The sequence below is a fragment of the Lepisma saccharinum genome, chromosome 21 (assembly GCF_977018435.1).
Source record: "Lepisma saccharinum chromosome 21, izLepSacc3.1, whole genome shotgun sequence".
Classification (NCBI taxonomy): Eukaryota; Metazoa; Arthropoda; class Insecta; order Zygentoma; family Lepismatidae; genus Lepisma; species Lepisma saccharinum.
Window position 1 is genome coordinate 22267244 of NC_139249.1, and position 15731 is coordinate 22282974.

At 36.2% G+C, this 15731-nt stretch overlaps 1 protein-coding gene across 1 annotated transcript in view; it reads left to right on the plus strand.

Moving 5' to 3' along the window:
• The window catches only part of LOC146004261 (UPAR/Ly6 domain-containing protein qvr-like), a 218804-nt gene that overhangs the window by 190401 nt on the left and 12672 nt on the right, over window positions 1–15731 (plus strand). The window contains exon 3 of the mRNA XM_083142955.1: window positions 7075–7221. Within this exon, the coding sequence (XP_082999081.1) occupies window positions 7075–7221 (147 nt within the window). The remainder of the gene's footprint in view (window positions 1–7074; window positions 7222–15731) is intronic.

A 15731-nucleotide genomic window follows, 5' to 3' on the forward strand; every position in this document is an offset into this window, starting at 1 on the left:
AGTTTCTTCTTGAACCAAACCACGTATATATGTATAGGTAGTTCCTTGTGGCCGTGAAAAATGTTTTTCACTTTGATGCATTAACTTTGTAGCTACAAATATTGTCATTGAAGAAAAATGTATAGTAGAGAACTGCATATCGTCGAATTGTGAATGTAAAGTATTTAGTTGTATGTAAATATTCCTTCAAATCGATGTATGTATTATCAGCGTTGAAGATTAGCTTATCAACTGATTTCGCTGAACTGCGTAATTAAAATTGATGAAAGGTCGAATTGTAATTCATGTTTCCACGTGTCGAAAAAATAAAAGAAAAATCTCAGAAATTCTCAAAAAGAGTTCGTAGACCAAAATAATAATGTCTCTGCGTCTTTCAGGTGTAAATCATGTTGACTTCTTATTTCTCCAAGGTTTTAGCTGGTGACCATCTCTAGACGTTGACATCTGTGAAAAAGTTGAACTGAGGACTGTTAACATGGTTTCATAATATTGTTAAAATGTTCATTTCACCGTTAAAATTTGAATTATCTGTGAGGCAATTCAGGTAGGTTGTGGAAAGGAAATTTGCTTCATATACCGAACAGGCATTTCCTCCTGATCGTTAGTGTAATGTTGTGTGTGTGAGAGAACTTAATATGTCGGTATGTGTAGAGGTTTTGTTGAGACAAGGGCGCCTCTAAGTCACCCTTATTTTTAAAAAAATAGTGCTTGTAAATATTACAAGTATGAAAAATCTTGTAGTTGAGGGTTGTTACTTTTTAGGAAATGGAATTTGAAAAGGAGTACCGATTCAGTCATAACATTTACTCTTACTATAAATTACCCAAATTCTAATTAATGCCATCCTTTACACACCAAATATAATTAGAATCTTGAAAAGAGAAAATAAATAAATAAATATAACTACTAATAATTACTAAAAGCAATTGAACTTTATATATGAATTGAACGTAATGCTGTAAATACTCTTGAAGATTTTGTGAGTGTATACTGTATACTACTGCAAAATTTAAATTACGTATAATTGATTTCTGAAAATATATGAATACTTAAATTGACTGAAAATATCTATAAATAACAATTGAATGAAATACTTTAAATATTACTAAAAAATAATGTGTTGATCAATCGCCCTTCTGTTTGTATAATATTGATAAAATATCGTCATTAATAGAGATTAATTGTAAAATACACAACTTGCTGATGGTGTCCATGACAATTGGAATACGTAAAATAATATTCTAAGAATCCGAAATTTTGTTGTCCATTATAGACTCTTTCTCCCTTAATGATATTGCAATCAGCCTAAGAATATTCAAGGAAAATAATATACAATTGTGTATACAAAAAAATATGGAGAGAAAAAAAAATGAAAGTTGACAATTGGTGGTGTTTAACTAGATATATAATCACCTAAAATTAAATGACATAAAAATGAAAAGTTAATTCCAATGTAGATTCCAAATGTTGTCTCACAAAGAAATAGCGTTCTGAGCAGACATAAAATTCCATGTTCCCTCGTATCTTTCGAGCTGATAACCTGAGTTGAAAGAATGCTCTGCCGGCAGTTTATTCAGTTCGCCGCTAATGTGGAATGTGAGATATCTGCTGTTTAATTTGCAACGTGTTGGTTACTTCATGTCAAGGGAGAATGTTGCTCCTGCCGATGTAGGTAGATATCGTTGCCGCAAGAAACGAATAGAATGCCTAACTTGCATATTTCTTCAGTTGTTCGGTCTTTCTGAATGTAACTCAAGTTTCCCCATTTCCGTTGCACCCCGGTTGAACTTTATCCTTTTGCTGACGACAGATAATTTACCATGAAGACGTTCGAAGCTGATTTGCGATATCGTTTTCAGAATGTGAAATACATGTGAGGGAAATTTTATGGTAGTGGGATTTTACAATACGGGAAAATATCTTAGGAAGTACTCTAAGCAACTTGATTATAACATTCAATAATTGTAGAGTGATATTTGGAATGAAATATCCCAAATTAGATGGATCAATGTAATGTACGTGTTTAATGAAAGATACTTTACTTCTTCAAGACTGTCGTAAATATCAAAGAACTCAATATGTTTACTATTCTCTTCGTTATTATTATTATCTATATTATAATTATTATTATCGCAATTCTTATTTAGTTATTATTGATCTGTAACTTGTTTAATTGAATAATTTACTGGCTGTATGCCTAGTCAGCTGTTATTATAACTGTTCTCTTTATTTAACGTTATTTAAATCTTATAAAACTGATAATCTCATATTTCTGTCATTTATTTAGTTATTAAAATTGTAAATGTAATTAACTTAAATTTAACAATTGAAATATTAAAATATGTACTTGTTTAACCCTATTTTGACTAACCACGCTAAATCATAGAGAATTTTAATTCTCATTTTCCTTACCGAATGTGTTTAACACATTTTATTCATAAAAAATACTAAAGTCTATTATTGACTTACACTATTTATCTTTTGTAGTTCACAAAAGATTATTTCCATCAGTTCTCTGCAGGCCTACAAAAATCTGAGGAAAATTCCTTGCGCGCAATTTATATTCATCACCATTCCCTTTGTTCACTATCCGTGAATACAATAATATTAATTATTATTATTTTTGCGCGTTACTGTATTTGTTGTTCATTATTATGAAACCTCGATGTCTACGAGTTATAACTAATGATTTTAGTGTGGTAATAACTAGTTTTACACTGCCGTGCAATTATTAAGGGCTAAACAATAATATTTCACATAATTTTAGTGTTTGTTCGTTTTAAAAAAATATTTGCAAGATGTAAAATTTATTTAGTGCATCAGAGTACTGAAAAGGAAGTTGCGTACAGGGTAAAAGGTATGTTCTCACTCATTCACTCCTGACTGTTCCTGTTCTTCAGTCTCATCCTCACCATTTACATTCTCATCGCCGCTACCGTGTTCCGAAGCGTAGTATTTCTTCAATCTCTGGACCGAAATTGAGTCTACGATTGTCTGTCCTCGTTTTGTCTTATATTCCACTTTGTACACATTGGGATTTTCCTTTGCTATAATTTTACAAGGTCCTTTAAATACTCCCGAGAAGCATTTAGCGGTGTGTACACGATGACTGCCATCGTATACTAGAACCAATTCTCCTGGCGTAAATTCAATGGACTGATGACGTTTATCGTAGTACTTTTTTGCTTGTCGGTGGCGTTTCTGTAGAGACTCATAAGCTGCTGCTCGTGCTTTTTCGAGAATCTTGAATCTCATCTCGTTGTTTACATTCACACTGGGCGTTAAATGTAGTCCGCTCTCCCAGACTAATCTAGGCGTAAATCCATGAAGAAGAAAAAATGGACTGTTCTTCAAATTCTCCTGGTAATTAACATTGTACGACCACACGGCCGATTGCAAGTATAAAAGCCAGTCTGTGTGTTTTGAGTTCACGAAGTTTTTCATAAGTCCCTGTAAAATAGCATGTGATCGTTCCAATAATCCAATTAAATTGTGATTAGCTGCTGGAGCGAATTTCAGATGGATTCCACATTTCTCCGATAGTTCTTTAAATAAACTAGCTGTGAATGAAGTACCTCTGTCCGTATCTATACGAGAAGGACATCCAAAGCGTAGAATTACATTTTCAAAAAGGAAGTTAGCTGCTGTCTCACTTGAAGTATCTGCTACTGATTGAGCAATTAAAAATCGAGTACCATGATCGATTGCACTTAGTATATATTTATGGCGGAGCAAACCACTTGGTGGATATGGTCCGCTAAAATCTAAAGCGATTCTATCGAATGGTTTCTGTGAGTTGAACGTTAAAAGTTCTCCATATGGCGCTCCTTTTATGCGCTTATTCTGCTGACAAATTACACACTCCTTGACCATTTTCTGAATATGGTTCTTCATAAATGGAAAGTAAATCCAATCTAGTGCATTCTTGTATGTTTTAGTGAAGCCGTAATGCGCTCCTCCAGCTGGTAAACTGTGTAATGTCTCAATGACAGTGTTGCGAAGTGACTTCGGTATGCATAATAATTTCTTAGTCGTAGTTATACCTTGGGTACGATACGATACTATATGAAGGAGAGGTTGACATCTGCATACCTTCTGCAGAGTTCACCATCTGCCCTCTCCGAGGATACAGTTAAGAACTAATTTTTGGGGGGGAGGGATGGTGCTGTCCATTGCTGGTTTCAGGTGTGATCATGAAGTTCACATATTTATTAGGAAATCAACTATCTTTTTAGGCATTACTATTATTGCTGTTATTATATCTTAACCATATCAAACACAAATTAATAAAAATCTCACAATGAATTATTCATTTCCTCACAGAGACATAACAGTTGGGCTGAAAAGTTCGTAGGCTGACTCATAGATGGCGTTACTAGAATTAAATCCATGTGATTTTTACTTAGTACTAACCTTCAAAAGATACGTGTATAAATTTCACAGCTGCCGGATAATTAGTTCGTGAGATATAGCATTGTGAGTGAAGCAGTTTTTGTTATTGTGAAAAAATGGATAAAAAAGAATTTCGTGTGTTAATAAAGCATTGCTTTTTGGCGAAAAAAAATACTGTTGAAGCCAAGGCTTGGCTTGATAAACATTATTCGGACTCTGCATCAGGAAAATCAACCGTTGAGAAGTGGTTTGCTAAATTTAAACGAGGCGAAATGAGCATCGAAGACGATGCACGCAGTGGATGCCCCAAAGAGGCTGTTACCGACGAAAACATCAAAAAAGTCCACAAAATAATTTTAAATGATCGTAAAGTGAAGTTGATCGAGATGGCTGAGACTTTAAAAATATCAAAGGAACGTGTTGGACATATTGTGCATGAATATTTGATCATGCGAAAGCTGTGTGCAAAATGGGTGCCGCGCGTGCTCACAATCGATCAAAAGCAACAACGTTTTGATGATTCGGAGCAATGTTTAGCAACATTCAACCGTAATAAAATTGCATCCACCATATTCTCCAGATTTGGCCCCCAGTGACTTTTTCCTGTTTGCAGACCTTAAAAGAATGCTCGCTGGAAAGAAATTTAGCACTGATGAAGAGGTAATCGCCGAAACTGAAGCCTATTTTGAGGCTAAAGAGAAATCGTACTATAAAAATGGCATCGAAAAATTGTATGACCGCTATAATCGTTGTATCGTCCTCGAAGGCAACTATATTGAATAATAAAATCGAATTTTGTCAAAAAAATATTTTTTACTATGTTAGCCTACGAACTTTTCAGCCCAACTGTTATTTCTCAACTCTATTCTAGTATTTATTTTACAGTAATTGTTACTGTATTAGCCATTGTTCTAGAAATATGAGTGGTATATAAAATCAATATTCAAATTAAAATAATCATTGTTGTATCTTCATACAGTGTGTAATAAAAATATGGGGCACATCTTCAGGAATGAATTCCTCATATGTAGAGAAGTACATAATAAAGTTTTTGTCAATATGGGTCCGGAAATGTGTGATTTCTGAGTAATAAGACTTACAAGTATGATAATAGTGTATTTCAATACCTGTATTTGTTAAAATTACTCAAAAGTTATGCATATCGAGACCCATGGTGATGTAACTTTTTCTTCTCTACATAAGAGGATCCTTAGGTTTGTTCTGTATTTTTCTTACACTCTGTGTATAGAATTCATCAACTCAATTTTCTTGCAAATGAATTTAAAGCAAGAATGGTGAAATGAAAAATTTGAGGTAAATTTCCACATTCTATAAACTTCTTGCATTCATTATTAAATATTGTTATTTTCTAGTCAACTATAAAAAATACTTTAAATGTTGAAGAAGTTCTCTCGGGATATCAGCCAGGTGATTTACGGATAGGCTTCCGAGCTTTCGAAAGTTGACTTCAGGTATTGAAGTGCAGAGAAAGGTTAGGGTATGGTTATGTGTGTTTGATGTGGGAGGGCCAAGGTGCAGGTGGCGGGTCAATCAGGTGCCGTCACTACGACGTCCGCGCTCCCAATCGACTATCGCTAACCAGGCTGAGTCCAGTTCTAGTCCCGTGTTCCCTTTAAATGTTGTTCGGCATTTCTTGACTTTAACTTGGGTGTACTACATACCATCAGTTTTATGATAGTTCACTGTGGTGTAGGCATTTCTCACCGATCACATTTGAAAGGATGAAAAAGATATTCGCTGCATGAAAAAAACATTTTAAAAGTTCATTGAAATCTTAGTTACAAATGTAACTAATTGGGGGTGGGGTAAAATTATCCCTTGTGGGATGGAAAATGTAGCTCTATTGCCAGGGAGATTAGGTATTTTGGAGGGAGGGGGCAAATCCCTGGCACTCCTTCCCCAGTTAGGGAGATTTCACACTGAAGCGAGAAGCGACATGTGCAGCACCAATCAAATGCAGGCTTGTGCAGCCTCTCATGCTGCCACAGTGTGCAATGTTGCTGTTGATTGGCTCGTTGTCAAGCGGCATGTGTTTCATGTCACTTGTTACTCCAGTGTGATATCTCCCTTAACACATTCACGCCCAGCTCTGGGAGAGGCATTTAAATGGCCAGCCCTGGCATTTTCAGAATCCAAAGTTATCTAAAAAAAAAAAAAAAAAAAAAAAAAAAATGTGGGGGCCATCTTGAATTTTCGAGTTTTTCAAAATGGCGGCCTGGGGGCTGCAAATGGCACTTTTGCGTCGACTTTTTCAGCTTGGCAGATAAGAACCCGACCTCTTTGAGGGTTCCTGCTGGTGCCCCCCATTAACCCCCCCCCCCAAAGGTCATCTAAGGATCCGAATGCATTAGGACCCTTGGTAACTTGGCACCCCGGTCATGCTCTTGGGTATGTATCAGACCTCCCCCGAAAATTACGTGGTGCACCCATTTTCATTCGCCAATCAACACGGGAGAAAAAAAAAAGAAAAACTGAAAAAAATTAAGACCGCAGCTAAACGACGTCGTTTACGGGCAAATACAGGCACATACTTTAAAACGACCATGGTCGTTTATGGGCAGGAATGTGTTAAATCACACGCTGACTTAAAGGTACCATAATCTAGAATATCCTTCTCAGTATTCCAAATCACTCAATACTAATTACTTCTTCTCTTCACAGATCGCACAATCTACTGTTACGAGTGCGACAGTTGGTCAGATCCACGGTGCAAGGACCCTTTCAATTACACTGCCCTGCCACGTGACCAACCACCACTAATACAGTGTAATGGATGTTGTGTTAAAATGGTCAGAAATTCCAAAACACGTAAGTAATATCAATGGTTCGGACGTGCATGAATCAAGTCAGTTAAAGAAAAAATTTTCCCTTTGAGAGTTCGGCATATACTTCAATGAGACTAGGATCTATCTATGTTAATCAAAGTCCATCCCAAATGTTAATCATTAATTACTTTCAGGTATTGAACTTCAGCCTAAATTTATAGTATTCATGTATTAGTGTAGAACTACGTAAATCGAACATACAAGAACTAGTTCCACCCAAAATGATAATGTTTTAGTTTTACTTATAATACTGACAAGGGAGGTTATCTAAGTGTCCTCCACCGATTTCCATGAAACTTGGCAGGTGCATAGATGGGTCCAAAGGAAGAAATAAGTGTTTTTTTTTTGTTTTGGCAAAAAAACTGTTTTAGGGGACAAACCCCCCTCTCAAATGTCAAGATGAGGACAAATTGAAGTGGGGATCTGACCCCGAAACCAGGTAAATATGGCATAGGAAGAAACAGGAGGCATAGGGCCCCTCTATACACCTGCCAAATTTCATGGAAATCGGAGGGGGACACAGGGGTCAGACCCACACATCAATTTGTCCTCATCTTCACATTTGAGGGGGGGGTTTGCCCCCTAAAACAGTTTTTTAGCCGAAACAAAAAAAAACACTTATTTCTTCCTTTGGGCCCCTCTATACATCTGCCAAGTTTCATGGAAATCGTAGGGGGGACAGGGGGTCAAATGCCCACTTCAATTTGTCCTCATCTTGACATTTGAGGGGGTTTTGCCTTCTAAAACAGTTTTTTAGCTAAAACAAAAAAACGTATTTCTTCCTTTTGGCCCCTCTATACACCTGCCAAGTTTAATGGGAATCGGAGGGGGACACAGGGGTCAGATCCCCACTTCAATTTTTGATTCATCTTGACATTTGAGGGGGTTTTGCCCCCTACACCCGTTTTTTAGCCAAAACAAAAAAAAAAGACATGTATTTCTTCCTTTGAGCCCTCTATACACCTGCCAAGTTTCATGGAAATCGGAGGGGGTCACTTAGATAACCTCCCATGTGAGTGTGAGTATTAGTCTCAATTTAGCCTGTGATGTACTGTAAATTTATTAGCAAGCAGAAACTAAAAGAAGATGAAGAGTTTATAGGAATTCACACGATAGAAAATTTCCAATAATTGATCTCAAAACAAATGAAGGAACTGCATTACCTGAAGATATGAATGTGCTCAATTAGATTTTTTTTAAATCCACTTTATGATCACGTAGGTTAGTCAGGACTTGATGTACAGTTTAAGGTTGGATCTGAACCACTGTATCTGTACCTCTACTGAGAACTGAATCTGGGACCTCCTGATTACAAGGCAACAATACAGAGTAACATATCAAAAACATCCTCCCCAAGCAAAATTGTACAGCTTGGTACAATTGATGCATCGAGACAGGTTGTGTGGCATATTCAGAAAAATACAAACATTTCTGAAAACACGCTTGTGAAAGAAACAAACTTGATAATGTTCTATAATTATAATCGGAATGGGAGCAAATTATATAAATTTAGTTATTAAATGCTACTTTCAGGTAACTAATTTAGAATTACCGTAACTCTAGAAAACTAGAATGGTAATGTTGCTTCACATAGTAAGAAAGCAAGTTAAACACAGACAGTAACACATTTATATTTATTTGGAACTCTAAATTGATGAAATGTTAAAATATTATTAGAAGTCGGTGAATGTGTAAGCATAATAAAAGATGGTATTTGTTCAATTATAATGTATATTGCATGTAAATAGAATGTTGACAAAAACTGAAGAGTACCACATATTCATACACCACACAACACTAAAAGTTCTGTGTAAGAGTATATCTCCACTTTAAATCATCTCGGAGGCCGAGCATGTTAAGTGATTGACTTGCAGTCTGGCCACTGAAGATTCTGGGTTCAAATCGTAGCCTGGGCATGGATATGTTTCTTTGTGACCATTCTATCATAAGTTTCATCTATTCACCACTCATCCTCATTGTCATGATTGGCAAAATGTGGCAGAAAGATTATGTACAATAAGAAAAATACTAATGTCTCTAAATTTAGCATGCAACATTAATTGGACATTATCCTAGTATATTCCAGTAGTGTGCACTTAGGAGAGGTGGGCAAGCATCCCTTGCATATAGAAGTTCTCATAGAATATTTCATGTATTTGTTGCTTTCCTATGAAAGGATACAGTGTTTTCAAGATCTTAAACTACAGTTCTGCTTTACTTAGAATGTCTTTGTGCTTCCTATTCAACTGCACGGGTTCTCTGCTGAAGGGAGAGAGAAGCGATTCTGTTTGCATTTGTCCCTGTAGACTTGGTTTTTTTTTCCACATTTTGTCTGCTAAGTTCTGGCCAGCCAAAATGCAATGAAGAAATCACTTGTGCCTTGTTGCAAACCAGGTGCAGAGCATCCATGTAAGCCCTGTAAACCGGGCTTACACTTTATTAGTTCTAGTAAAATGTATGCAATTATATGGGAAAATTCGTAAACAACTTCAAAGTTCAACTCGGGTCGACACCAGTGTTTGTTAGATTGCAACACTTCAGCACCAGGTGGCACATGGTATCTCTCGAGCAGGGGCTAGGCCTACCATATCTGGACTCGATGGAGAAGAGCGGGCCAAAACCCTACCTATGTGTAAACCTACAGCCTGAGGCTTACAGCAGTGTTGCAAACCTCATGTTTAGACAAAGTGTCGTTCATGGACGTCCGCAGTATTTCTTTCCACCACAGAGGATTAAGCAAAGGGGTTGGGGTAAACTAGGTATATTTCCTCCATAATAGAGTTGCCTCCTCAAAAGATACTAATTCAATTTGATACAATAATTAACATAATTTGATGTGACTGAAATGAAATTATATGTGTGAAATATATTATTTTATGTTTGACATTCATTTTCCAGGAAGGGCTTCCTCCTCTTGTCCCTTCTGGACATCCATGGTGTCGTTTAAACTCCGAAATTATGCTACATACTACTCAATTGTTCTGGGATCTACATATTATTAATACTAATTTATAACAAAAACATAAATATAAATTTGAATGGTTCAACCAATGGGATGAGTTTGATGTTAGACGTGAAAAGTTTGAGAAAATTCAACCACTACGAACAGCGGCCTTCTTGTTTTATTTGTATCCGTAACTTCCAAACAACTTTTTAAACTTGTGCGAGATTTAGTTTTTTTATGCTTGGGTTGGCTTCACTGGTGAGACACAGGCCCTGCAAGAGGAGGGGGGCTCCAGTGTTGTCCAGTATGAATGAATGGTTGGCTGCAAAGGAAATTTGAGCCGGTGGTGTTTCAAGGAGGATTTTTCCAGGAACAGGTAATTCTGAAGCAAAAGAACTAACAGGAAAGAGAAAAAGGAGATACCTAAAAATGAGCGGGAAATGGGAAAACTAGATATTCACTAGTATGGCCTGTTTCTGTTTTTCGCTTGTAGGAGAGCATAAACATCGGAAATATTAAGATCTCTGTTTTCGCTTATGTTTGAACTTAGTTGGTAGTAATCGAGTTAAAAAGTGCAAAAAGTTTTTTAAAAGTTAAATGATTAATGAAAGCTCAAGATTGAACATTGAACTAGTTTTACAAATCTCATGTCAAAAATAAGAACCAAATATTATTAATTACATAGTCCGTGATTTAAACACTCTTCGAACAACGTTCGAAAAGCCTGTTTATGCTAATTTAATTTTACACTACCCTAAGAAAGCACTTACATCTCTATAGAAATTTCTGGATATTTCTCTACAATTAGCGAACATTTCTCTTATATTTTATTTTGTAGTTCCTTTCTCTATGAAATATAGGGAATTTTAAGACAAGAGAGGGAATTTATTTATATCCGAAAGGTATATATTGCCCTCAGAGTCCGAAACATCACTGCTTCGAGCAGTGCCTGCTTTTGTTTCCTCTTTCTTTTTTTAATTCTATCTACTGAAAAGCGGGCTGTCGTTCCTGTGCTGTGGTGCGATAGTGAAGTGCATTATGGAGGAAAACGAGTGTGATTGTGCGGTGGGGTGGAGAACTTGTTGAATACACCGTTTTCCAGAAAGGATTTTGCTGCCAAGAAACTTGTGGACATAGGTAGGCTCACCCCTTCTCTAGCAGGCATGGTACCAGAAATGAAAAATGAAGTATGTCGATTTTGTGGTCCATGGTACGAAGCTGGGGGGGGGGGGGGTTGATGTGTGTGGATAAATCACTGACCATGCCAACCCAAAAATAAGTACTGTACAATGGGAAATATCTTTCATAATGCTAGGCTTACACTGTTGAAAAGGTCACGCTCCGCCACTGTTGCAAACTCTATGGTTCATTTATCTTACTCATCCATGGAATGGGCAAGGGAAGTCTCTCAAAACGTTTGAATGTTAAATTTCACATTATACTATCGAAGTGTTAGCAGAAGTTGCTATTCGTTTTCGGAAAGAAATAAAGCCATGTTTGCATTCATGAATATGAGTTGTTTAGTTCTAGTGACAGGGACTTAGGGTATGCAACACTGTCATAGGGCAGGGAAGATCAGGGATAAAACTGCGACCTTTGACTGACTTTTGCTTGCCTTTTCTCTTTCTATCATGCTTCAATCTCGCAAAGAATGACAAATACAATTGTTAAAATACATGAAGCATTACTATTTGCAGTGAAAAAAGATTATACTCCTACAATCATAAGAAGGCACTCGTATTTGCCTCTGATTGAAGCTTAGGAAGATGACGGAAAATTTCCATGCAACAATATAAAGTTTCAGAAATGATAGAACAATCCATAAATACACTTACATATTTCTGGTTCAGCACTTGGTATCTTAAAATGATAGCTTATAGGAATTTCCAATTTGAGCACAAAAGAAGCAAGGGATGTTTGTCCCAGTCTTGGGGTTGGGAAAGGGCTGTCTTACATCAATTACCCTAGCCAAGAGGATGATGCCCTCCATGTCAAATACTACATTCAACGCATATATTTAAATCGGTCAGTACTATCAATTTTAAGAAGGGAATATTTAACCTTACCAATTATAACATAATCCAACAGAAATAACCACTATATGATCATAAAGGTTCTTAATTCTTTCAAATAGGTTACTTTGTATTACAGGTTTGAACTTGCATATGTCTTGTAATATCATAATGGTAGCTATTATTATTATTATTACATATTTGTGTGAAATGAAAATGTAATGAGTTGCTTGCTTGAGCCCAAATGTTACCGCACACCCCTGATATACTATATGTCTCGTATTTTACTTATTCTAATACTATGTTTTAAGAAAGCACCTCTTCTCTAGTCTTCAGGTGAGCAATTTATTTTTGTTGTTGATGAAGATTGAACCCAGGTCTGTTGTAACTTTGAACTGCATCACTGGGAAAAATAAATAGTTCACCTAAATACAAGAGAAGAGATGCCTTGTATCTCGAAATGTAGTGCCAGGATAAGTAATATAAGTACTAAACAATTGGATAATGTCCAATTAATATTGTTTGCTAATATAGAATCATCGTCATTTCGAGAATTATCACTGTAAATATTCTTTCATATCTCTGGAATCTCTTTGTAAATAGCCTTGGTGAGGGAACTACCAGTTCTAAGCATTTCATTTTCTGTTATTTACATTTACTGAAAAACTTTTTCAGCATGCATTGCATGGTTGAGAAAAATACATAATGAAAACAAAAACAAAAACATTTATGTAATTATTAATGTTTTCTTTGTTTGTTTTTTACACCTTTTCACACACCACACTCACTCAAGCATGACACTATTGATGTACATAAAGCACACGGCTACACTTATACAAAGCAAATAAAACTCCACATACAGCACATATCAGCATAAAACTGGACACAAATGTTTTATGTAGCACATGTAAATGACGTATGGAAATACCATTCTACGTAATAAGTGTATTTCATAATGCTTGTTCTCTTGGCTTCTTTCCCCTGTTTTTGTTAAGTGATAATTCCAGATGTATGCTTTCTGCACTTCTGCTGTCAGCTAAGCCGAGATGTGTGCATGACTTGGTCAACCATTGTAGCAATGTATGTGTTGGATGTACATGTGTATGTTTACCCACATAGGCAAGTATACATGAAATAAATGTGTGAAGGTAATTGTTCAACAATTTCCTCAATTTGTTTCTTCATAATAATGGATGAACTTCGCAATTTTTTGGTAAGTACTTGTTATATCTGACAGAAAATTGGTTTATCAAAATAGTTCTATTAAATAAGATTTCTCACCCAAATGACACACTACATAATGGTTTCACACCCAAATGGCAGATGATACATGACATAAGTTTCACACCCAAATGGCAGATGATACGACATAAGTTTCACACCCAAGTGGCAGATGATACATGACATAAGTTTCACACCCAAGTGGCAAGTGACATTTCACTTCAAAATGAATCGTCCTCCATTTTTAGTGACAATAGACATGTCCAAAGTGAAATCCAGTCTCAATTAGCCTCAACCTACAAATCACTTTTTGACATCTTAAAAATGCAAGTCAGAGAATAAAACAATAGCTAATAGCATATCGATCGTTATTAAGTCTGACATACAGTTTCCAAGATTTGATGAAGTTATTGTAAATATTTATGTTGGGAACTATGCTTTGAAGGTTTATTCAAATTTGTCATGTAAAGCATGAGTAAAGAATCAAGTTAGTCAGTTTCTATATGTGAACTAAGAACTGTGGGAAGGATACTTTATTGGCACCAAATGCAGGTCTGTCAGATTCTTACCATGTTTTCCCTTTTCCCATACTGTCTCTTGGAACCATGGGTGTTCAGAGGTAAGGGAACAATGGAGGATCATTACATATTTCACATATATAATGTCATTTCTGTGACACTATTTTGCATTAATTATTACGAAGGACAAGCAAGACTTGTAGAAATAGTGGCAAGAATGCAATAACTTCACACCGAATCAGTGTCTTGGGAAAGAAATGTCTTGCTTACACCCCTTCGTGCCACTCGCAGGAAAAATTCTACAAACACCCTTGCTCGAAACTGTTCAAACCACCACAATATAATGGGTGAATCCTTCTGATACTCTCCTGAATTCTCTTTGAACTAGAATTATGAAGATGTGTGTTACAGCACTACCTAAGAGTGAAGGCTGTAGCGGTGTTGAAAATTCATGGTTCATCTCTTAGCATCCCTGACTGTGTATAACCTGTACAGAATCTGCTTTGACTTGGAGAACCTAAACAAACGTTCAATGTACAGCACGTCATGTTTATTTTATAATAACCACAGCAACAGATGGAGCAACAAATTTATACATTTCTCACAGTATAAGTGAGAGTTGCATGAAAAAAATAATACACGACATATTTTTCTTTTTACACAGGATCAAAAAAATTTCAATATGCACTTTACTGTTACATTTCAATGTGCGTGTGCATGCACGTGCTCATGTGTATGGAGGATTCTTAATAAACCATGCTAAATAATAACAGAAATAAAACAAGATGAAACAGGAACGAGGAGAGAAAATATTCTGTCAAGGGAGGTGCATATTATTACTGTTGAATGTAATAAAGATTTTGGATGCAATAACAAAATCATTTTACGCTTTTATCTAACTCTTGCCACATTAGTTTTTATTCTCAAACAATTTTTACTTCCTTTACTAGACTTGAGTCTGTGTCTTGATTACCTTAAAAAATTATTATCGTATCTAGTATTTTTTATGTGTTACTGAGTTTATCACTTTCAATTATGACCAATAATATCTCTCTTTGTATTTCTCTTGAAATAGCATGTTTTAATCCTTCCTATATCATTCTCTTGGATGGCGATGCAAATGAACTAATGGTGTATCAAAAGTGTTTGAACCGTACCTTAAATCATCAGAAAGGAAATTATGAATAAAGAAAGGGGAACATTTTTATTCAAACGAGCATGGAAATTGTTGTAGAATAAAATGTGTCTGACATACACCTTAAAAATACTATGAGGGTCGTTCAAGGAAAAAGTTTCCCTTTTTTTTTGGAGAAAGTACGTCGTCTTTCCTCTACATTTACACACAATGCAATGTTCGTGCGGGCTACCGCGCATGCATGGCACGTGATTAGCGTGAGTCATGCAGTGAGAAATGTACCCTGACCATAAGGAGTAGCGAGTCATGGCGGAACTTTTTTTTTTATGGCGGTGTGGAGTATTGCTCACAGAGTTTTTGAAGAAGGGGAAACAGTCAATGCTGCACGTTATTGCCAAACACTGGAGCAAGTGAAAAAAGCAATTCGCCGCAAACGTCCTGGACTCCTTTCTGCTGGTGTCATTCTTCTGGATGACAATGCTCGTCTCCATTCGGCAGCACTAACACATGATAAAATTCGAGAAATGAAATGGAAAAAGTTATCACATACCCCCTACAGCCCTGACTGATTTGAAGGTTCAAACAGCTGTGAAAAGTGTTCTTAGTTTCCTGGACCCCGAATTTTTTGCAGATGGCTTTCAAAAACTTGTACAATGATGGGAC